The sequence below is a fragment of the Schistocerca americana genome, chromosome 5 (assembly GCF_021461395.2).
Source record: "Schistocerca americana isolate TAMUIC-IGC-003095 chromosome 5, iqSchAmer2.1, whole genome shotgun sequence".
Taxonomy (NCBI): domain Eukaryota; kingdom Metazoa; phylum Arthropoda; class Insecta; order Orthoptera; family Acrididae; genus Schistocerca; species Schistocerca americana.
Genome location: NC_060123.1, coordinates 181349453 through 181372794, shown reverse-complemented (window position 1 = coordinate 181372794; position 23342 = coordinate 181349453). Strand labels below are relative to the sequence as shown.

Genomic DNA, 23342 nt, shown 5'->3' with positions numbered 1-23342 from the left:
CCGGACACATGTCCACATTCTTTCTATGTGTGTGAGAAATGTTTCCTCAAAGTTTGGCCGTACCTTTTTGTAACACCCTGTATATCACATACAAAATAATGAAAAACAACACCGACAACCCAATTTTTCTTAATTATGGCTTCATTAGTGAATCCAAAATAACGCTAGCATATATTGAACAAACATGACATGCAAGTAAATGAATGAAATAATAAATGCTATGGTGCAGTAGCATAAACTTAATAATCAGGTCTTCAGTATAAAATTATTCCATCTGATTATAAATATAGTAGTTGACATTACATAACATTGTTTTTGTCCTTGGTTTGCAAATGCCATATCTTACTTCCTTATGTATCAGGAGTATGAAAAATGCCATTTAACCAACTCAAACTTTGCCTTTATGAATAAGAAAGTAATATTTTAAAGTTACCTATTTCAGATCTGGAAAGATGGGAAGTTACATTTTCTTTTGGATGATGAAACTTAAAAAACTTGCATGTATATTAAATTTGACCTATGTGAAGCGGAAGTGAAGAACTCTCTGAGATTTATGATTGTACCGCAAATCACTTTGGAGACTCAGCCCCCAGATGTGAGCTTCCTTTATGTTTAGTTTATACTGCCTGAGACAGCTATTTTCAAAATCCAGTATATCTTGGTGGAAGCATTCCCCTTGCTATTCTGAAAATGCTTCCAGGTTCTCTGTGAATGTATGTAGAATAGCATTGAGAATATATGGCCTGTTGGGAAATTCTCTTTACAAGCTTCTAGAACTTGTAGAGGAGAGTGAATATACAATATTTTGAATAGGAGCCCATGTCCAGAAATGTCATCCAACGGTGCTACAGAGTGTCAAAATTATAAGTGCCAGTGCCTGTAAATGTATGTATATACAGGGTGATTCTGTGATAGTGTTACAAACTTTTGAAGATGATCGAGAAGGATAAATGTATTAATTTGAATTAAGGTTCACCTACCAAAAGCTGTAAGCAAAAACTGTTCTGATACACTGGTACTGTTGATACTAAAATGGTAGAGTAGGCAACTTTCAGAGGTGGTAGTGTGGATCGAAACAAGGAAAGAATGTCCAGTAAACATGGGCTCTAAAATGTACACCTTAGTGGCTATGAACACTTGTTCATCTTTGCTACTGTGTAACATATCTCTATTGAGCAAGTGCTTAATGTATGCATTTTAGAACCCATGTTTACTACACTTTTTTCTTGTTTTGGTCCATAGTGCCCCCTCTGAAAGTTGCCTACCCTACAATCATAGCAACAACAGTACCAGTACATGTATTCCACTGCCAGAAGTATCAGAATAGTTTTTGTATATAATTTTTGACTCGTTTGTTTCCAATATAGGACACTTAACCTCAGCTTGATACATTCATCCTTCTCCAGCTTCGTAGAAAGTCTGCGTCATCATCACAGAATCATTCTGTATATATACATACATTTACAGGTGCATCTGTAACTTTGACTATCTGTAGTGTTGCTGGATGATGTTTGGGCATGGGTTTGTAATGGGAATTTCCTAACACCCTATAGACTTTGTGGGCCATTGTGCACCTTATTACACTGAAGTTCTTCACTGTAGCCTTGACATACTCCACATAGTTTTTGGTTTTATAATTGCCCAAGCCCTAAATTACTGCTGTAGTGCAATTCAGAGCAACTTTCTCTTCTCTTTTTGCTGAGCATCTTTGGGATTTCCTTGCATTATGTTATCATCTTCATCTGTGGTGCCACAAATGCACAGTCCTCGACCTTTACCTCAGACAGTTGGGAAAGAAGACTGAGAGGTATTTGAAGGCTGGCAGACCCTTATTCAGACCTGTAAAAAACTGCTTCATTAGGCTGTCAGCACCTTATTGGTTCTACCAGTAGTTCCCACTTGACATTATTCTTTCCCACACAGAATTCATTTCTCTTTAGCCAGTCTTCCTTCTTATAGTGAGCCTTAGTGCCTCTTCTGCCCCAAGGCAAAGAAAGCAGGGGAATGTAGTAAAACCATTTGTGAGACACATTGGAAAACCCATCATTTTAAAGTTTCCTAATACCTCTGATCCATATTCATCCTTATTGGAGGATTCCATCAAGAATTTGACATTTTTCAGTTCTCTTTAAAATGGACTGAATGAACCAGAGGAAGAGACGTATATTCTTCCAGTTATGAAGTAAAACAGCTTTGAGGCTTTTTTATCAACTGTTTATGAGTAGGCACCACTTGTTTGGATTGAAATCTATTCCAATAGCATCAGACAAGCCGTTTTGAAGAAAAAAGAAAGCTGAAAAAACAACTGTGATGCTTTATGTGTTCTGACACTTGCACACTTTTGTCTACCAAGTTCCACAACTGTAATCTCGATGCCAGAAGCTTGGCATTTGACATGTTCACGCCAAGGTTTCAACTCAAAATGTGATAGGTTTAGGGTTGTATGGCTTTCTCTTGTCAGTGAAAATTCTGAATCTGCCACTACCCATTCACTCTGTGAACTCTGTTCTGAATATAACTGCTGTGTTTGCAGAGGTGTGGGCACAGGGAGTTCTAAGCAGTGTGGCACTGTAGCAATGGATGAGACCCAGATAATATCATCAGGTACATTCTTTGCCCTCCAAAATCTGGAATGGCCCGCCGTCATGCAGAAATAACAGTTCAAGTAAAAAGTTGGCTCTCTTCAAATTCTTGGGGACAGCAGACACCATGGATTTATTTTCATTTCCATACTAACCTGACAAGGATTGAAAGAAAAAACACAAATACAGTTCGTTATTTCACTTCTGAACAACAACAACGACAACAACAACAACAACAACAACGATAATTAAACAGTTTGTTAAAATAGTTTTGAAAATACACTTGCTGCCAAAGAAAAATAGTTTTGAAAATACACTTGCTGCCAAAGAAAAAAGTGAAGCACCCACAAAATATGGTCAGATGTCAGTGTAACTTACACGTACACTTCATTGGTGGGTATGTAAGTGATTAGAGTTGCAGTTCTCAGTGACAAGTTGAACAGCCACCAGAGGGAATTAGTGTTGTTACCAGGCCTGGTAGGAGTAGGTTTAATAATGAATAAAAAAATAGGAGTACGGGTAAGCTACTACGAACGGCATAGTGCATAGTGAACGCATTATTGTAGCCAAGATAGACATGAAGCCCACGTCTACTACAGTAGTACGTGTTTATATGCCAACTAGCTCTGCAGATGATGAAGAAATTAATGAAATGTATGAGGAGATAAAAGAAATTATTCAGGTAGTGAAGGGAGACGAAAATTTAATAGTCATGGGTGACTGGAATTTGAGAGTAGGAAAAGGGAGAGAAGGAAACATAGTAGGTGAATATGGATTGGGGCTAAGAAATGAAAGAGGAAACCGCCTGGTAGAATTTTGTGCAGAACATAACTTAATCATAGCTAACAATTGGTTCAAGAATCATGAAAGAAGGTTGTATACATGGAAGAACCCTGGAGATACTAAAAGGTATCAGATAGATTATATAATGGTAAGACAGAGATTTAGGAACCAGGTTTTAAATTGTAAGACATTTCCAGGGTCAGATGTGGACTCTGACCACAGTCTATTGGTTATGAACTGTAGATTAAAACTGAAGAAACTGCAAAAAGGTGGGAATTTAAGGAGATGGGACCTGGATAAACTGAAAGAACCAGAGGTTGCACAGAGTTTCACGGAGAGCATAAGGGAACAATTGACAGGAATGGGGGAAAGAAATACAGTAGAAGAAGAATGGGTAGCTTTGAGGGATGAAAGAGTGAAGGCAGCAGAGGATCAAATAGGTAAAAAGACGAGGGCTAGTCGAAACCCTTGGGTAACAGAAGAAATATTGAATTTAATTGATGAAAGGAGAAAATATAAAAATGCAGTAAATGAAGCAGGCAAAAAGGAATACAAACGTCTCAAAAATGATATCGACAGGAAGTGCAAAATGGCTAAGCAGGAATGGCTAGAGGACAAATGTAAAGATGTAGAGGCTTATCTCTCTAGGGGTAAGATAGATACTGCCTACAGGAAAATTAGAGACACCTTTGGAGAAAGGAGAACCACATGCATGAATATCAACAGCTTTGATGGAAACCCAGTTCTAAGCAAAGAAGGGAAATCAGAAAGGTGGAAGGAGTACATAGAGCGTCTATACAAGGGCGATGTACTTGAGGAAAATATGGAAATGGAAGAGGATGTATATGAAGATGAAATGCGAGATATAATACTGCGTGGTGAGTTTGACAGCACTGAAAGACCCGAGTCGAAATAAGGCCCCCGGGAGTAGACAATATTCCATTAGAATTACTGACAGCCTTGGGAGAGCCAGTCCTGACGAAACTCTACCACCTGGTGAGCAAGATGTATGAGACTGGCAAAATACCGTCAGACTTCAAGAAGAATATAATAATTCCAATCCCAAAGAAAGAAGGTGTTGACAGATGTGAAAATTACTGAACTATCAGTTTAATAAGTCACAGCTGCAAAATACTAATGCGAATTCTTTACAGACGAATGGAAAAACTGATAGGAGCCGACCTTGGGCAAGATCAATTTGGATTCCGTAGAAATGTTGGAACACATGAGGCAATACTGAACCTACGACTTATCTTAGAAGAAAGATTAAGGAAAGGCAAACCTACGTTTCTAGCATTTGTATACTTAGAGAAAGCTTTTGACAATGTTGACTGGAATACTCTCTTTCAAATTCTGAAGGTGGCAAGGGTAAAATATAGGGAGCATAAGGCTATTTACAATTTGTACAGAAAGCAGATGGCAGTTATAAGAGTCGAGGGGTATGAAAGGGAAGCAGTGGTTGGGAAGGGAGTCAGACGGGGTTGTAGCCTATCCCTGATGTTATTCAATCTGTATATTGAGCAAGCAATAAAGGAAACAAATGAAAAGTTCAGAGTAGGTATTAAAATCCATGGAGAAGAAATAAAAAGTTTGAGGTTCGCCGATGACATTGTAATTCTGTCAGAGACAGCAAAGGACTTGGAAGAGCAGCTGAACGGAATGGACAGTGTCTTGAAAGGAGGGTATAAGATGAACATCAACAAAAGCAAAATGAGAATAATGGAATGTAGTCAAATTAATTCGGGTGATGTTGAGGGAATTAGATTAGGAAATGAGACACTTAAAGTAGTAAAGGAGTTTTGCTATTTGGGGAGCAAAATAACTGATGATAGTCGAAGTAGAGAGGATATAAAATGTAGACTGGCAATGGCAAGGAAAGCGTTTCTGAAGAAGAGAAATTTGTTAACATCGAGTATAGATTTAAGTGTCAGGAAGTCGTTTCTGAAAGTATTTGTATGGAGTGTAGCCATGCATGGAAGTGAAACATGAACGATAAATAGTTTAGACAAGAGGAGAATAGAAGCTTTCGAAATGTGGTGCTACAGAAGAATGCTGAAGATTAGATGGATAGATCACATAACTAATGAGGAGGTATCGAATAGAATTGGGGAGAAGAGGAGCTTGAGGCACAACTTGACCAGAAGAAGGGATTGGTTGGTAGACATGTTCTGAGGCATCAAGGGATCACCAATTTAGTATTGGAGGGCAGTGTGAAGGGTAAAAATCGTAGAGGAAGACCAAGAGATGAATACACTAAGCAGATTCAGAAGGATGTAGGCTGCAGTAGGTACTGGGAGAAGAAGCAGCTTTCATAGGATAGAGTAGCATGGAGAGCTGCATCAAACCAGTCTCAGAACTGAAGACCACAACAACCAGGCCTGGTAGAGCACATTAGGGGTGTAAACAGCAACAGGTATTAAGTGTTCATTGTGAAGGGCACAAAAATGGTGCATATTCATGTAAACAACATTATCAGCAACTGATGGAAGTTTTAGAGGTGCCTCATTGTGGGGCTACTTTTGGCCGACTGGTCAAATTGTGCGATATTCGGATTTGTGGGGCATTCGCGTGCGTCAGTGGGCTGATGTCGGACTGTGTGGGAATGCAAAGATGAGCACACTCATTGCCAGTGTTCTAGTTGACCATTTTTGACCACCTTAAGAGAGGATTGGTTTATTGTGCACTAATCACATCGTAAATACGTCTGCACCTGCCATCTGAAAACAAGTAATGGACTCCCTGCAACATTTTATGTCCTCCTGGATCAGTGATTGGAAACCAGCAGCAACCAGGCTTGGGCTTTACTGACCCTCCATAGGCTTCCGTTAACACAAAAACACAAACAGCTGCATTTGGAGTGGTGCCATGACCATGAAGCATGGTCTGTTGATGAAAAGTGTCACACTGTGTTCAACAATGGATTGCAGTTCTGCAATACCCTGGATGACAGTCAACAAGTAGGCAGCGACCAGAGGAGAGGCCCTTTCTTCTAATATTTGGAGAGGCATAATGGTGAGGTGTCAGTGTGAGGAGCTGTCGGGTCTAGTTCAGGTCACTGCTGACCATGATTGATGGAATGCTGACAGCACAGCAGTATGTCATGGATATCATGTATTCTCATGCATTTACTCCCGTGTGACATTATTGTGGTGCCATTTTTGAACAGTACAGTGCTTGTCCTCACATGGCACATTTCTCTATGAACTGTCTGGATGACGTTGAGAAACTCCTGTGGCAGCAAGATACCCATATCTGTCCCTGATAGAACCTGTGTGGAATGAGCTTGGATGTCAATTTCATTCCAGTGCCGGTATCCAGGATATTGAGGATAAGTTTCAACAGTTGTGGCCAGCTTGCCTCAGAAGACGATATGACAGCTGCACGACCCCCTTTTCAACTAATCAGTGCACGCATCCTGGAGACGGGGGATGCAACTTTGCACTGATAAGCGGGCTTGTACTGCCAAGTCCTTTCTAAATTGAGCTTGATATTGTAATAATTGAAATAACATCACATGCACTCTCAGCCCCCATAAAGTTTCGTTTCATTTGCTCTTCCCCTTCTAGTTGCTTCACTTTCTTTGACAGGAAATATACAACAAAGTATTGTCCATCATACCTTCTGTGGCTCTTGCGCAATGCTCACAAATGAAATGAATTTCCTGGAATTTGTCTTGATTCCCAACAGGTACACCACAGAATGCTTTGTAGGCCTCATAAATCTTAAGAGATGTTTAAACTGAGAACTATTTAGCTCTTGTCTTGACAAAATGGGCACATACATAGCAAAATTTATCTGTTGCATGCTTTCAGTCCCTTAATGCCATCTTCTAAGAATGTAAATAATTCTTTCAGACAACCTGAGATAAATTGAACTAGTGAACATAAGGTCGTATTACTTCACTGAAGTATCAGAAATACGCTGAAAAACTGAAAAATACAGAATTATTAAATTTCAATGTCTTGTTTAATAGAAGCAAAGTTTATGGGGAATAATAGATATTTCCACACTCTTTAGATGTACACCATTGGGAAATAACAGTCAAAACACAAAAACAAACAAAAGTCGAAACCTGGTACACACTGGTAGGTACCATTGGCTGTCTGCTGCAATAGACAGTAAAGCGAAATACATGAACACATAATTTCTCTAATGCATTGCAGGGAACTGACGCTTGAATAGTGCTACACCTGCGACAGTAGTGCTACTGACATAAAGAAAGCAATGACAGTCCTCAAAACATAAAAATGAGCCCAAATTTGGAACACCAAAAGAGAAACTGTACAAAGTGGTAGCAAAAAAAAAAAAAAAAAAATCCTCTGAAGATAAAGTGGACTGCCACATCCAGTACAATTCTTTATTATTTGATAAAATATAATTCATTTCCTTTTATAGTTACTCTTGGTCCTTGCCGTTTTTTGTGTTTGTTTTCCACTTGGATTTATTAAAGACAAATGCATTGTTCTTCTCAACAAATTCTCCTTTGCATAACCTCTGTAATTTCTGCAATCATACTGAAAGTTCCCTGCTGAAGACTTGTTCAATAGTATGAGTTACAAAGGTATGAATAAAACTGTGTGAAGGGGTGTATAGGTATAACAGTGGACTCTCATTCAGGAGGATAGTGTGTATGGGTTACTACTATTGATGGGTGTATAGCATCGTTGAACATACCCCGTACACATCACAGGTTCTCTAGACCTTATGGAAATGAGTACCCCTTTTCCAACATGGGCATTGTCTTTCTTATTTTATGTTCAACAATTCCCACTCGTTACCAGTCATGCACCAGTATGAGATTGGGAGTAGACATCAGGAATGAGGTGTGCATACTCATTTTAAACTCCTTAGATGTCATCTCCAAATTTGCTGTCTCCAACACTCTTAGAGACTTGACTCGCCAATCTTTGCTGCTGCCCATTTAAATGAAAACTCATTACTAGAGTCAGTCATTGGGTACAATTGGTTTATAACAGTGTAGAAAGGAAAGTGAATACTCAAGTTTCGAAAGTATAACTCTGGACTTGCGGCCTTGCCACTACATACTCAAGTGCTCGGCATGTCAATTATTATTTACCAATACAATGACTGATCGGTTAGCAGTGAATATGGCTCTGTTTACTCTCCATAGTCTCACAGCCACTGCTTTTTCAGAGGCTATCTTGTTCAAAGAGTCTACCATTTTCACCCCATCAGTACTACACTAAAACGGCAAGATCATGCACCCAACTTATGCTCCTGCATACTTTAGTCAGAGGAACGAGTGGACGAGCAGGAAGTGACCTCAGTGCCACAATTTTCTGATCCAGCAGGAAGGAAGGTAGTCTGTAGAGCACTGATGCAAAAGCAGTGCTTCGATTTCTGATGTATGCAGCTTTCAACACTGGTCATGTACTCACTCCGTTTCTGGTGTCTGTTGGGGAGTCATTGTTCAAGTTTCTGTATGTCTGTCACAAGTCAATGCATCACACCAAAATTATTTCAATAGTTGCTAAAGAGACACGTTATATGTTTGGAAACATTATGTTGATAGATAGGGTAACAGTGAGTTCTGACACGTAAAGATATGTGAAAGGTGCATGCAGTAATACATAAAATGGGTGGACGAATCAGTATTGGTGTCATTAATCAGTAAATTCAATTGGTGGAATTTATTACTGTTTCAACCATTGTAAAGAAAGGTTACAGTGGCCAGTTATAATCTGGAAGATTAATTCAGAACAGCAATGCAGCAATGGCAAACTTGGTGTGAAAATGGACTACATTTGACTGTTACTAGCACGATAACGTTGAGATAATATTAGGAAGTGTGTTACATGCAAAAAAAATTCAGTAACTAAGTAAAATGGTCTATTCTCTTAGCCTTTCAAAGCAATATCCTTCCATTTAAAACTCAAGAACTTTAATATTTGGTTAGTAAAGAAAGACATTCTCATATTGGGCTACATGGTTGGGTTCGTTTAGCAACAAAACATATTCTTAATGTTACCCATCATATACCCATGACCAATAGCCAAAAAAATTAAAATACAGAGGGAGTGGAGGTTTACAGGTTGTAATATTATAGACATCTAGGTTTAGGTTTCCTGATGTTTCCCTAAATTGCTTGAAGCAAATGCCAGGAAAGTTCCTTTGAAAGAAGACAAAGGGTTTATTTCCTTCTGCCTCTACATCAAAATTTGAATAGATTAGCACATAAAGTTGTTATTGCCATAGAATATATTTTGTTTATTGTGAAAACGTGTTGTTATTCTGCCTGAGATTTTTTTCATAATATTGTCCTTAATTTCGTTTTTTTGTGGGAAGAAAAAGCAAACCTGAATTTTCTCCCCGCTCTGTTGTAATAAAACATGTCATGATTTTTATCCTATTCATTGTTTATTTTATAGATATACTTTGGATAACCTTACTACATACCATTTTTGTCTTATTTAGTTCCCCTTCTCCACCATCTTGTCTATCTTTTTGGATTTATTTGTTTGTTTTTGTTTTACACATCTAGTTTCATAGGACCAAATTGAGGAGCAAATATCAAAGGTCATGGAACACGTCAGTACATGAAATTGAAACATAAAAGTAGTAACAGATAAAATAAAATGTTTATGAACCCAAAAAAGACAAGCCATAAGTTTATGTAAACACAATCAGTAATATAACACAAGAATCACCTTAATTTTTCAAGTAACTCCTCGACAGAATGGAAGGAGTGTTCCAAGAGGAAACTACTCAGTTTAGTAACAGGTATAACAACTTAGGCTTCCACGGACGGTGTCATAGTGATTAAAATTCATCTGGGTATTATGCCGCGTCATTGCTAAAAACTAACAACAATAATAAACTAAAACCAACATTTCGGCCGAATTGCAACAGCCTTCCTCAGGGCATGACTGGTATTGAATGGGGATAGGTGCTTCTATTTATTACAGACTATCGATGTCTGACGTCACTGTTGTAAAACTTTTAATTGGCCCTTTAATATGACTGGCTACTCATGACATAAGGGAAAATGGAAGGAAAGAGGCTATTTGTGGATGTCCATGTCGTCAACGATTGGTAGCTGTCCACCAATCAGCTTATGGCTTCTGGTCGGCAAATTTTCCTCCTGGTGTGCGTGGAAATGGACTGACAGTTGCTCTACAGCTGTTTGTGCAGCCCTGCGACCACTCGCGGCCCGTTGTACTGGGATGGCCGGCAGCCAGGACGCCCGGAGTTTGTAGACATCTTCTCTGTTGATGTTGTCAGGCTGCTTAATAATTTTGATCGCCTCCCGTATTTTGCGTTCTCGCATCCATGATTCTTTCTCCAGTACTCGCACTTCCTGGAACCTGATAGGTTGTCCACAGTCACAGTGGTGTTCCGCTATCGCTGATTTATTATGTTGTTGTAATCGTACATAGCATTTGTGTTCTGCTACTCGTAAGCTGACAGGTCTCACTGTTTCTCCTATGTAGCTAGCTCCGCACTCACACCGTAGTTCGTAAACACCTGCAGAGTTAAGATTGTTGACTACATCCTTGGTGGAATGTAACATTTCGTGGATCCTGTGACTGCTTCGAAAAATCAGTCTGAAACTCCATCGGCGGAGGACGTTGTCTAGCTGTTCACTGAAGCCTTTTACATATGGTAAGTGTACCAGTGGAAGCTTCTCTTCTGTGCCTTCTTCTCGCGTTCTGCTTCCTTTCGTTTTAGCTACCTTTCTTACGATGTTGTCATCATAGCCGTTGGCACGAAAAGTGTGTTGTAGTTCCTTTAATTCTTCTTTGAAGTTATTGTCATCACTTATCCGGTAGGCACGGGCAGTTAACGTATGCAGAACAGAATACTTTTGAGGTGGGTGGTGGTGGCTCTCCGCATGCAGGTACCGATTAGTGTGCATTGGTTTCTGGTACACTTTGTGTCCCAGTTTACCTTTGGCAGCTCTGTATACTTCCACATCCAGAAATGGCACGGTACCATTGTTTTCAGTATCATGCGTGAACGGAAGATATCAGCAGCTACAGGGGAGAGTGGGGAACCCATTGCTACTCCATCTAACTGTTCATAATATTTTCCCCGCCAGGTGAAGTATGTAGATGACAGGCATAAGCGCACGAGATTGCAGATATCTGGTGGGATCCGATCCTGTAGAATGTGCATAGTCTCCTCAATAGGTATGTTAGTGAAGAGAGACTTGATGTCAAAACTGACCATAATGACTGACGGCTTTATTCGCTGTTCTCTAATCAGTTGTATGAAGTGGGAAAAGTCTTTAACGTAGGAGTCTGTTTGTCCCACAATACGGCTTAACTTAGGTGATGGACACTTCTGAATATGAAAAGATTCCCATTTACAGAGTACCAAGGAATGACCCAATGATGAGCATAGGCAGAAATACTAAGGCGCTTGTAAAGAACTCGAGAATTGATCCTGACACAGCTAAGAGACTAATCGCCAAGGTGCCTGTTCCTCCTAGAATCTGCGGAGTACCTAAGCTCCATAAGGAGGGTTATCCGCCCATAGTGAACGGAATAGATTCACCTACGAATTATGTTGCGAAACATCTGGCACCTAAGTTACGCTGTCTTGTGGGACAAACAGACTCCTATGTGAAAGACTCTTCCCACTTCATACAACTGATTATGGAACAGCGAATAAAGCCATCAGACATTATGGTCAGTTTTGACATCAGGTCTCTCTTCACTAACATACCTACTGAGGAGACTATGCGCATTCTACAGGATCGGATCCCACCAGATATCTGCAATCTGGTGCGCTTATGCCTGTCATCTATGTCTGTCTGGTGGGGAAAATATTACGAACAGTTAGGTGGTGTGGCAACGGGTTCCCCGCTCCCCCCTGTAGCTGCGGATATCTTCATGGAAGCCTTTGAGCAATATATAAACTTCACACATGAGACTGAAAATAATGATACCTTGCCATTTCTGGATGTGGAAGTATACAGAGCTGCCGAAGGTAAACTGGGACACAAAGTGTACCGGAAACCAACACACACTAATTGGTACCTGCACGTGGAGAGCCACCACCACCACCCACCTCAAAAGTATTCTGTTCTACATACGTTAACTGCCCGAGCCTACCGGATAAGCGATCAAAATATCATCAAAGAGGAATTAAAGGACCTACAACACACGTTTTATGCCAACAGCTATGATGACAACATGATAAGAAAGGTAGCTAAAACGAAAGGGAGCAGAACACGAGAAGAAGGCAAAGAAGAGAAGCTTCCACTGGTACACTTACCATATGTAAAAGGTTTCAGTAAATGCCTAGGCAACGTCTTCTGCCGACGAGCTTTCAAACCGATTTTTCAAAGCAGTCACAGGATCCACGAAATGTTACGTTCCACTAAGGATGTAGTCAACAATCATAACACTGCAAGTGTTTACGAACTACAGTGTGAGTGCGGAGCTACCTACATAGGAAAACAGGGAGACCTGTCAGCTTACGAGTAGCAGAACACAAACGCTATGTACAATTAGAACAACATAATAAATCGGTGATAGCGGAACACCACTGTGACTGTGGACAACCTATCAGGTTCCAGGAAGCGCGAGCACTGGCGAAAGAATCGTGGATGTGAGAATGCAAAATACGGGAGGCAATCAAAATTATTAAGCAGCCTGACAACATCAACAGAGAAGATGGCTACAAACTCCCAGCGTCCTGGCTGCCGGCCATCCCAGTACAACGGGCAGCGAGCGGTCGTGGGGCAAAAGCTACACGGGACACAGATGTATCTGCACGAACAGCTGTCAGTCCACTTTCACGCACACCAGGAGGAAAACTTGCCGACCAGAAGCCGAACGCTGATTGGTGGACAGCTACCAATCGTTGACGACATGGACATCCACAAATAGCATCTTTCCTTCCATCTTCCCTAGCCAATCATATTAGAGGGCCAATTAAAAGTTTTACAACAGTGATGTCAGACATCAATAGTCTGTAATAAATGGAAGCACCTATCCCCATTCAAAACCAGTCGTGCCCTGAGGAAGGCCGTTGCAATTCGGCCGAAACGTCGGTTTTAATTTATTATTGTTGTTAGTTTTTAGCAATGACATGGCGTAATACCCAGAAGAATTTTAATCACTATTCAGTTTAGATTTGAAAGATTACTGCTAAGATTTTTGAATTCTTGTGGTAGTTTATCAAAAATGAATGCAGCAGTATAATGCATGCCTTTCTGCACAAGAATATGTGAAGTTCCAAATGCAGATTGGATTTCTCCCTAGTATTAACTGAGCGAAAGCTGCTAATTCTTGGGAATAAGCTGATATTGTTAACAAGAAATGACAGTAAAGAATATACATATTTAGGGCCAGTGTTAGGATAGCCAGACTAATGAACAGGGGTCAACAAGAGGTTCATGAACGTTCACAACTTATTGCCCGAACCGCCCATTTCTGAGCCAAAAATAACCTTTGAGAATGGAAAGAGTTACCCCAAAATATAATACCATTCACCATAAGCGAATGAAAATAAGCAAAATAGACTATGTTTCATGTTGAACTATCGCTTACTTCAGATACCATTCGAACAGCAAAAATGCCAGCATCAAGTCTTTGAACAGGATCCTGAATGTGGGTTTTCCATGACAATTTACTATCTATCTGAGCACCTAGAAATTTGAACTGTTCAGTTTCACTAATCATATGCCCATTCTGTGAAATTAATGTCAGGTTTTGTTGAATTGTGTGTTAGAAACTGTAAAAACTGAGTCTTAACTGTGATTTAGCATTAGTTTATTTTCTACAAGCCATGAATTTATGTCTGGAACTGCACTATTTGAAACGGTGCCAACATTGCACACAACATGCTTTACTACCAAGCTAGTGTCAGCAGCAAACAGTAATATTTTAGAATCACCTGTAATAGTAGAGGGCATGTCATTTATATAAATAAGGAACAAGAGTGGCCCCAGCAGTGATCTCTGGGGCATGCCTCATTTAATTGTCCACCTCTCGGAGCTCACATCATAGCCATTCTCAACACTGTGGAGAATGCCCTTTCGCTGTGTGTTATTAAAGTAAGAGGTGATCTAGTTGTGAGCTGCTCCCCGTATTCCATAATGGTCCAATTTCTGGAGCAATATTTTGTGATCAACATAATCAAACGCCTTAGTTAAATAAAAAAAAGATGGTCAGCATTCAAAACCTTTTGTTTCTATCCAGTACCTCACAGAGAAAAAAGAATGTAGCATTTTCAGTTGTTAAACCACTTCTAAAATCGAACTGTACATTTGATAGCAAATTATGTGAAATAAAATGATCAATTATTCTTATATATACAGCCTTTTCAAAAACTTTAGCAAATCCTAATGGCATACAAATTGGTCTAAAATTGTCTACATTATCCCTTTCTACATTTTTATGAAGTGGCTACATTAATCGTTCAGGAAACTGACCATTCTTAAACGAAAAATTACAAATATGGCTACCCTGATTCTATAATTTATTGTTGCTAAATAAAAAAACAGGATACTCAGTTACACTTGTATGGTTGCAGAAGTAGATGGGTGTTTCCCACTACAGCCTGAAGCCTTCGGCTGAATTCCTCTGCTCTCCCCTCAAAATTGTGTTACACAAGCTGGAGCACAAATATCTTAGGAACACTCATATGTCAGAAGGTTCTCCAACAACCTCATCTGTGGTATGATAGGCCTAACAGGACCAGAAGAATTGGCAAGATGTGTGTGCACAGTGCTGAATGTTGGCAGAGTTATGTTCGCATCAGTCTCAGCCCAGACCAAGTGCTTCTGAATCTCAGAGCAGGATCAACACGACCAGTTTGCTTGCTGATAAGTTGTTAGCAGAGTTTCGAGTCAGTACCGTCATTTAGCAGTCAGTCTGGATGGAATGTACTGCAGGTGACACAAAGACAGAGGGTGGCAGACTTCAACTTGCCATGCAGTCTGCAATGTGGATTGGTGAACAGTTCTTCCATATTTGTACCCCATAAAACAATACACTAATATTTTTGTTTTATGAATGCTAAGAGCCCGTACAGTGTTAACGTCTGAATTAGCCATTTGAGTGTGTGCGAAGATAAGTTTCCTTAATCCTCACTAATTGTTTGATATAATTAAAGTGCCCCCCCCCCCCCCCCCCCCCAATAGATTCATTTTATCCAGCAAGATTAATGATAGTGTTTTTATAGACAGATGTGTTACTTTAAATTAAAACTAAAGAAAATCTAATAAAATAGTACATAGTGTGAATACAAATGTGTCTAAAATTCAGATTTTGATTTTGTTTACAGTCTCTGCAGCATTTGATATTACAGTCACAGGAGACTGTTAATTTGTCACTAGTGCTAGCTGTATGCTTATGTTCTGAACATGCAAGCTTGCATGATACAGCACTGTTTCTTCTACGTCAAAAGGCAGAAGTAAGTGCACCACTTCACATTTTGGTATTTCTGTATTTTAACATAATTTAGTCATTAATAACCATCCAGTGCTTGGGGAAGGAATAAAGGTAAAACTGCCACAAAATCGCCCCATGTCTGCACTTATAATATCAAGGTAAAAACAACTATTCGGTAGGCCATCTTATTTATAGTATGGATAACAGAAAAATTTAGTTGTAAGAATCAAATTGAAATCCTTTTAGATGTGTAAGCTGCTTCAAGCAAAACAAGAAATGGAATAGAGCACAATAACACTGGATAAGAAAAAAATATGGAAAATATGAGGGAAGATAGGAAAGTAACGCATAATAATTTTACTACAAAATGTTTAATAAGTAATAAAGAAAAAAAACACAATTGAACTTACATCTTTTACCTACTTTTCTACATAGTCACCAACATTCTCAACACATTTCGCCCATCATGGTGCAAGTTTCAATATGCCTGGTTCATAGAAGTCCATTTGGTTGGAGTATAGCCATCTGTGGGCTGCCTGATTTCACTTCCACATCTGTTGCAAATCGTTGGCCAGCCAGGAATTTCTTCATGGGGTCAAACCGATGAAAGTCCAATGGTGCAAAATCCAGACTGTGTGATGGACGCTGGAGCACCTCCAACACAAATTTGACAATTTTCTCACAAACAGGAGCAGCAACATGGGACAAGCATTGTCATGATGAAGTTTAACACCAACAGCATTAATTTTGTGCTGCCATTTCTCATGAAGGGCACGACACAACTCAGCCTGTTTTAATATAGGCTGTAGCATTCACATTGGTCCCATGTTCAGCAAAGCCCACCAGTGACACATCATGCTTATCCCAGAACATTGTCACAAGCACTTTCGTAGCAGATTGAGACACTGAATTTTTTTGTACTGGGGAACCTGCATGTCTCCATAGAGGCTGCCTCTTTCACTGGCCCTCATGGTTGTCTGACAGGTTCCTAGGCACCCAGGGAGCATTAACATTGCAATTTTTTTTGTCATGAACCATATTGTACAATGCACCATAGCAAATGTTAAACTGTTGGGATAAGGTTCGCAGTTGCACACGCCGGTCATTCAAAATTTCTGCCACAATGGCTCCGACATTCTCTGGGGTTGCAGCTGTTACTGGCCATCTGGAGTGTGGTGAATCATTATGGTTCACAAAACCCTCTTGGCAGAATGCACACCAACTTGAGACGTTGCTACGGGCCATACAGTCCTCCCAATACACACATGCATGTCCCTGTGAATTTCACTCAATTTATGCCCTTTGGTCCACAGATATCAAACTACACTTCATTGTTTTTCACAAGTTGACAAGAGTAACATGTATGCCTTGTTTGTTTTTTAGTTCTGGCCTCTTTCACTAGAGCTTCACATGAAAACAAATTGCCCTCTATAGCACAAATTCAAGCAATATTGTCATGAAATTTCAACCTTCCTGCTGCAATACCAGGCGAGAAAAATATTATTGTGCATTACTGTCTGATCTTCCTGTGTATTATGTGACAATGTTCCCAAAAAATAATTCAGTAATTATTAAAACTGTGTTTAACTTCACAATGACTTTGGCTGCAATTATTAAACAGATTTGCACCTCCTCAGTTAGTTAGTGACATGTTCCATAGATCATTTTGCATGATAGATCATAATGATGTGGAACCAGGAATTTTACATTCATATTACAAATTATTTTGTACATGTGGTTACATTCTGAACATTTCTACACACACGCACACACAAACACACACACACACACACACACATCCATCCGCACATACACAGACACAAGCAGACATTTGTAAAGGGAAAGAGTTTGGGCAGAGATGTCAGTAGAGGCGGAAGTACAGAGGCAAAGATGTTGTTGAAAGACAGGTGAGGTATGAGCGGCGGCAAATTGAAATTAGCGGAGATTGAGGCCTGGCGGATAACTAGAAGAGAGGGTATACTGAAGGGCAAGTTCCCATCTCCAGAGTTCTGACAGGTTGGTGTTAGTGGGAAGTATCCAGATAACCCGGACGGTGTAACACTGTGCCAAGATGTGCTGGCCGTGCACCAAGGCATGTTTAGCCACAGGGTGATCCTCATTACCAACAAACACTGTCTGCCTGTGTCCATTCAAGCGAATGGACAGTTTGTTGCTGGTCATTCCCACATAGAAAGCTTCACAGTGTAGGCAGGTCATTTGGTAAATCACGTGGGTGCTTTCACACGTGGCTCTGCCTTTGATTGTGTACACCTTCCGGGTTACAGGACTGGAGTAGGTGGTGGTGGGAGGGTGCATGGTTTTACACCGGGGCCGGTTACAAGGGTAGGAGCCAAAGGGTAGGGAAGGTGGTTTGGGGATTTCGTAGGGATGAACTAAGAGGTTACGAAGGTTAGGTGGACGGCGGAAAGACACTCTTGGTGGAGTGGGGAGGATTTCATGAAGGATGGATCTCATTTCAGGGCAGGATTTGAGGAAGTCGTATCCCTGCTGGAGAGCCGCATTCAGAGTCTGATCCAGTCCCGGAAAGTATCCTGTCACAAGTGGGGCACTTTTGGGGTTCTTCTGTGGGAGGTTCTGGGTTTGAGGAGATGAGGAAGTGGCTCTGGTTATTTGCTTCTCTACCAGGTCGGGAGGGTAGTTGCGGGATGCGAAAGCTATTTTCAGGTTGTTGGTGTAATGGTTCAGGGATTCCGGACTGGAGCAGATTCGTTTGCCACGAAGACCTAGGCTGTAGGGAAGGGACCGTTTGATGTGGAATGGGTGGCAGCTGTCATAATGGAGGTACTGTTGCTTGTTGGTGGGTTTGATGTGGACGGACGTGTGAAGCTGGCCATTGGACAGATGGAGGTCAACGTCAAGGAAAGTGGCATGGGATTTGGAGTAGGACCAGGTGAATCTGATGGAACCAAAGGAGTTGAGGTTGGAGAGGAAATTCTGGAGTTCTTCCTCACTGTGAGTCCAGATCATGAAGATATCATCAATAAATCTGTACCAAACTTTGGGTTGGCAGGCCTGGGTAACCAAGAAGGCTTCCTCTAAGAGACCCATGAATAGGTTGGCATACGAGGGGGCCATCCTGGTACACATGGCTGTTCCCTTTAATTGTTGGTATGTCTGGCCTTCGAAAGAGAAGAAGTTGTGGGTCAGGATGAAGCTGGCTAAGGTAATGAGGAAAGAGGTTTTAGGTAGGGTGGCAGGTGATCGGCGTAAAAGGAAGTGCTCCATCGCAGCGAGGCCCTGGACGTGCGGAATATTTGTGTATAAGGAAGTGGCATCAATGGTTACAAGGATGGTTTCCAGGGTAACAGACTGGGTAAGGATTCCAGGCGTTCGAGAAAGTGGTTGGTGTCTTTGATGAAGGATGGGAGACTGCATGTAATGGGTTGAAGGTGTTGATCTACGTAGGCAGAGATACGTTCTGTGGGGGCTTGGTAACCAGCTACATTGGGACGGCCGGGATGATTGGGTTTGTGAATTTTAGGAAGAAGGTAGAAGGTAGGGGTGCGGGGTGTTGGTGGGGTCAGGAGGTTGATGGAGTCAGGTGAAAGGTTTTGTAGGGGGCCTAAGGTTCTGAGGATTCCTTGAAGCTCCGCCTGGACATCAGAAATGGGATTACCTTGGCAAACTTTGTATGTAGTGTTGTCTGAAAGCTGACGCAGTCCCTCAGCCACATACTCCCGACGATCAAGTACCACGGTGGTGGAACCCTTGTCCGCCGGAAGAATGACAATGAATCGGTCAGCCTTCAGATCACGGATACCCTGGGCTTCAGCAGTGGTGATGTTGGGAGTAGGATTAAGATTCAGAATGAAATTTTCACTCTGCAGTGGAGTGTGTGCTGATATGAAACTTCCTGGCAGATTAAAACTGTGTGCCCGACCGAGACTCTAACTCGGGACCTTTGCCTTTCACGGGCAAGTGCTCTACCAACTGAGCTACCGAAGCATGACTCACGCCCGGTACTCACAGCTTTACTTCTGCCAGTACCTCGTCTCCTACCTTCCAAACTTTACAGAAGCTCTCCTGCGAAACCTTGCAGAACTAGCACTCCTGAAAGAAAGGATATTGCGGGGACATGGCTTAGCCACAGCCTGGGGGATGTTTCCAGAATGAAATTTTCACTCTGCAGCGGAGTGTGCGCTGATATAAAACTTCCTGGCAGATTAAAACTGTGTGCCCGACCGAGACTCGAACTCGGGACCTTTGCCTTTCGCGGGCAAGTGCTCTACCAACTGAGCTACCGAAGCACGACTCACGCCCGGTACTCACAGCTTTACTTCTGCCAGTACCTCGTCTCCTACCTTCCAAACTTTTCAGAAGCTCTCCTGCGAAACCTCGCAGAACTAGCACTCCTGAAAGAAAGGATATTGCGGAGACATGGCTTAGCCACAGCCTGGGGGATGTTTCCAGAATGAAATTTTCACTCTGCAGCGGAGTGTGCGCTGATATGAAACTTCCTGGCAGATTAAAACTGTGTGCCCGACCGAGACTCGAACTAGGGACCTTTTCCTTTCGCGGGCAAGTGCTCTACCGACTGAGCTACCGAAGCACGACTCACGCCCGGTACTCACAGCTCAGAGCACTTGCCCACGAAAGGCAAAGGTCCCGAGTTCGAGTCTCGGTCAGGCACACAGTTTTAATCTGCCAGGAAGTTTCATATCAGCGCACACTCCGCTGCAGAGTGAAAATCTCATTCTAGTATTTTGATGGAATAAGCTAACCTTAGTTTTCTGTGCATTTTTAAGCATTTTGTAGTGATCTTCTGTTGTTTTCACTTCTTTCAAAACAATATGTCTGAATCCTGATTCTAACCTAAAAAAGATGCTGCTCTGGACACCAGTAACCACAGGGATCTTGCTGTGTGTGATGGTGGCCCCCATATATTATCTGCAAGAAGCTCAAACAACCTATCTTTCCCTCTCACATGCAGGTGTAGACCATGTCTAGTGGATTCATGTCTCCCAACTGTAGCAACTAGCACTGCACTCATATGAGATTTCATTTCAGTCAGCAGTAGCCTGCTCAACTCCGTGTTCATACGGTTCACAGCAGTGTTTACCCAGGACTGGTCATGTTGCTGTACAACCACCACAAAACTCACTTTTGTGTGTGTAGTTGCTACTCCCATTTCATCCAGGTCACCCCTAATGCTGTAATTACTGTTCTTAGCCAGGCTGTTCCCTGCTCCACCAACGATAATAACCTGATCCTCTTTGCCAAAACTTTTGTGCAAATTCCTTATGTCCTCTATTACCTTACTAAGGCTAGCATTTGATTTCACAATACTTGTCACCTGGTATCCTATCCCTAATTTGTGTTGTACCATCTGGTCTAGACCCATCCCATGACTACTACCTAGCAGCAAGACTCTTTTCTTCTTAGACACTTTTCTTCTTGGACACTTTTCGTATCAACCTACACTGACTTTCTTTGCTAAAAGTCTTTTGTACCCTACTACGATCTACAGTTGGATGAGCCTCTCACCCTCGTACTTCAGGTAACAAGTCAAATTTGCTGGATACTGTTGGCTGAAATGTAGATGAAGGTGGGAGAGCTGTTCTCGTTTCACCCATTGCTTGTTACCTTTACTCCTCAAGATCTTTTTCCCCATTTAATATATGTAATCAAACTTTTGTGTGATCTAATTTTGCGTGATCTAATTCAGCATGAAGGGCACAAATATTTGCTTCCTGCTCAGCAATTCTCTTGTCTTTTTTGCTAAGCCTACAGTTCCACGGGAGAGCCTCACTGTTCCCTTTTCAGTTCCCCACTTTCCAACTCACGGTCTACACATACCACTCCCTCTTTGACTATACTATGGCAACATCCGCACTTATCATGGATTTCAGCACACATTACATGCTTAAAAAAGAATTAAATCACTTAACACCCTTTCCACTACACAGATTTTTGTTGCTTATGAGGAGCAAAAATTAAGTCTACAAGTTAGTGCTTAAGGCGTATGATATAACATAAAAAGTTATTTATTTCCACATAGAACAAGAACTTAGCACTCACTCAACTGCAGTATCTGTTAAATTATCTTAATCACAACGGAATGTAACCTTATTGTACACAAACTGCACGTAAACAACTGAGTAGTGCGAAAGGTCCTAAATGGAAAAATTTAAGATTTATGCTACTTTCAGGAAATACGAATGTAAGATTAAATGGACATGCTCAAATTAAATTGTTGGAAATAAAAACAGAACTAATTGTTATTACAAATTAAATAACTTACCTTTAAGAGAGCACAGAAACTCGGATGTCTCACCTGGCGCGGGCACTTGTTACACTTTAAAGTCTTTATTGCACGAAATAAAAACTATCTGGCAGCAGAGATTCATTCATTGTGGAGTAGTTGTAGCACAGGTGTAATTTTGTTGATTTTGGAATCAGGTTGAGATGCGGAACTGTCTAATACAGGTTTTGCATGTGTGGAATTAGAGCAGCAGTCAGATTACTGGTAAGTTTACGTGGTTGTTTTATGAAAGTGCTCTGTATTTTAGTACAGTTGTTCAGAGCAGCAAGGTTAATGAAGTTGTGGTAGTGATTTTTTAAAATAATGTTTACATATTAGTATTTTGTTCCAATGCTTATTTTTAACCATTTATGTAATGAAACTGTATCATTAGTTTCAATGTCACGATATACCCCATTATCATCATCACCATTGTCATCATCATCATCATCATCATCATCATCATCATCATCATCATCGTATGAAAAATGGTACCAGACTGCTAATGATATCTAAATGCTATATGTGAGCATCAGTGAATGTAAATGTTCTAGCAGTTTATATCAACATTTCTGTGTATGAACCAAAATCACGTTCTTGCCTTTCTGAAAACTGTACTCAAGTCAGTCATTTTAAACCTGAACAGATGGGCGAAGTGATCGTACACCAGCGAGTAATGACACTATTGCTACGACGTGGTCTGGCACCTGACCTTGTTGACACTCCAATTTACCAGCAGCTGGAACAGCACCTTCTTGCTGGAAATGACAAGCAGCTGCCACCCATCTTTGCAGTTGTCGCTCAGCTTGAAGATGCTGGTCATCTCACTGAGGCACGTGCGTTAAGCCATCGTGCAGCTCAGCTTGCAGGGCATCAAAGAGGAGGGTATGTAATGTCTTTCCATCTTGCATTCTATTTTTGGTAAGTCGTTGCTGGTTAAGTTTTCTAATGTAATTAATAATTTTCCATAGCATAACAGATGAACTCTATGTAACACCAAGGCGACTCTCCTTTTCATGTACACCCATCTTCTCATACATTGTACAATAAGTCAGCTGGCTGAAACGAAGACAGTTAACTGATCTATACTTTGTAGATGATGTGCTGTTTTGTAGATGATGTTTTATGTATGGTAAAGGTTTATTTCCATCTCTAGCAAGTCACCCAGTCCTTGGCAAATGGAAGTTGGAGAAACTTGGTCACGGGTACAAAAGAAACTGCTTAGTATTTGGACACACACACACACACACACACACACACACACACACACACACACACACACACACACACACACTCTCTCTCTCTCTCTCTCTCTCTCTCTCTCTCCCTCCCTCTGCTGTCTGACTGGGG

At 41.0% G+C, this 23342-nt stretch overlaps 1 protein-coding gene across 2 annotated transcripts in view; it reads left to right on the top strand.

Annotated features, from left to right (window-relative positions):
* The window catches only part of LOC124615599 (neuroblastoma-amplified sequence-like), a 414306-nt gene that overhangs the window by 385041 nt on the left and 5923 nt on the right, over positions 1 to 23342 (top strand). For both annotated transcript variants that reach the window (XM_047143590.1, XM_047143589.1), the window contains exons 40-41: positions 15624 to 15752; positions 22639 to 22877. In XM_047143590.1, coding sequence (XP_046999546.1) covers positions 15624 to 15752; positions 22639 to 22877 — 368 coding nt within the window. The remainder of the gene's footprint in view (positions 1 to 15623; positions 15753 to 22638; positions 22878 to 23342) is intronic.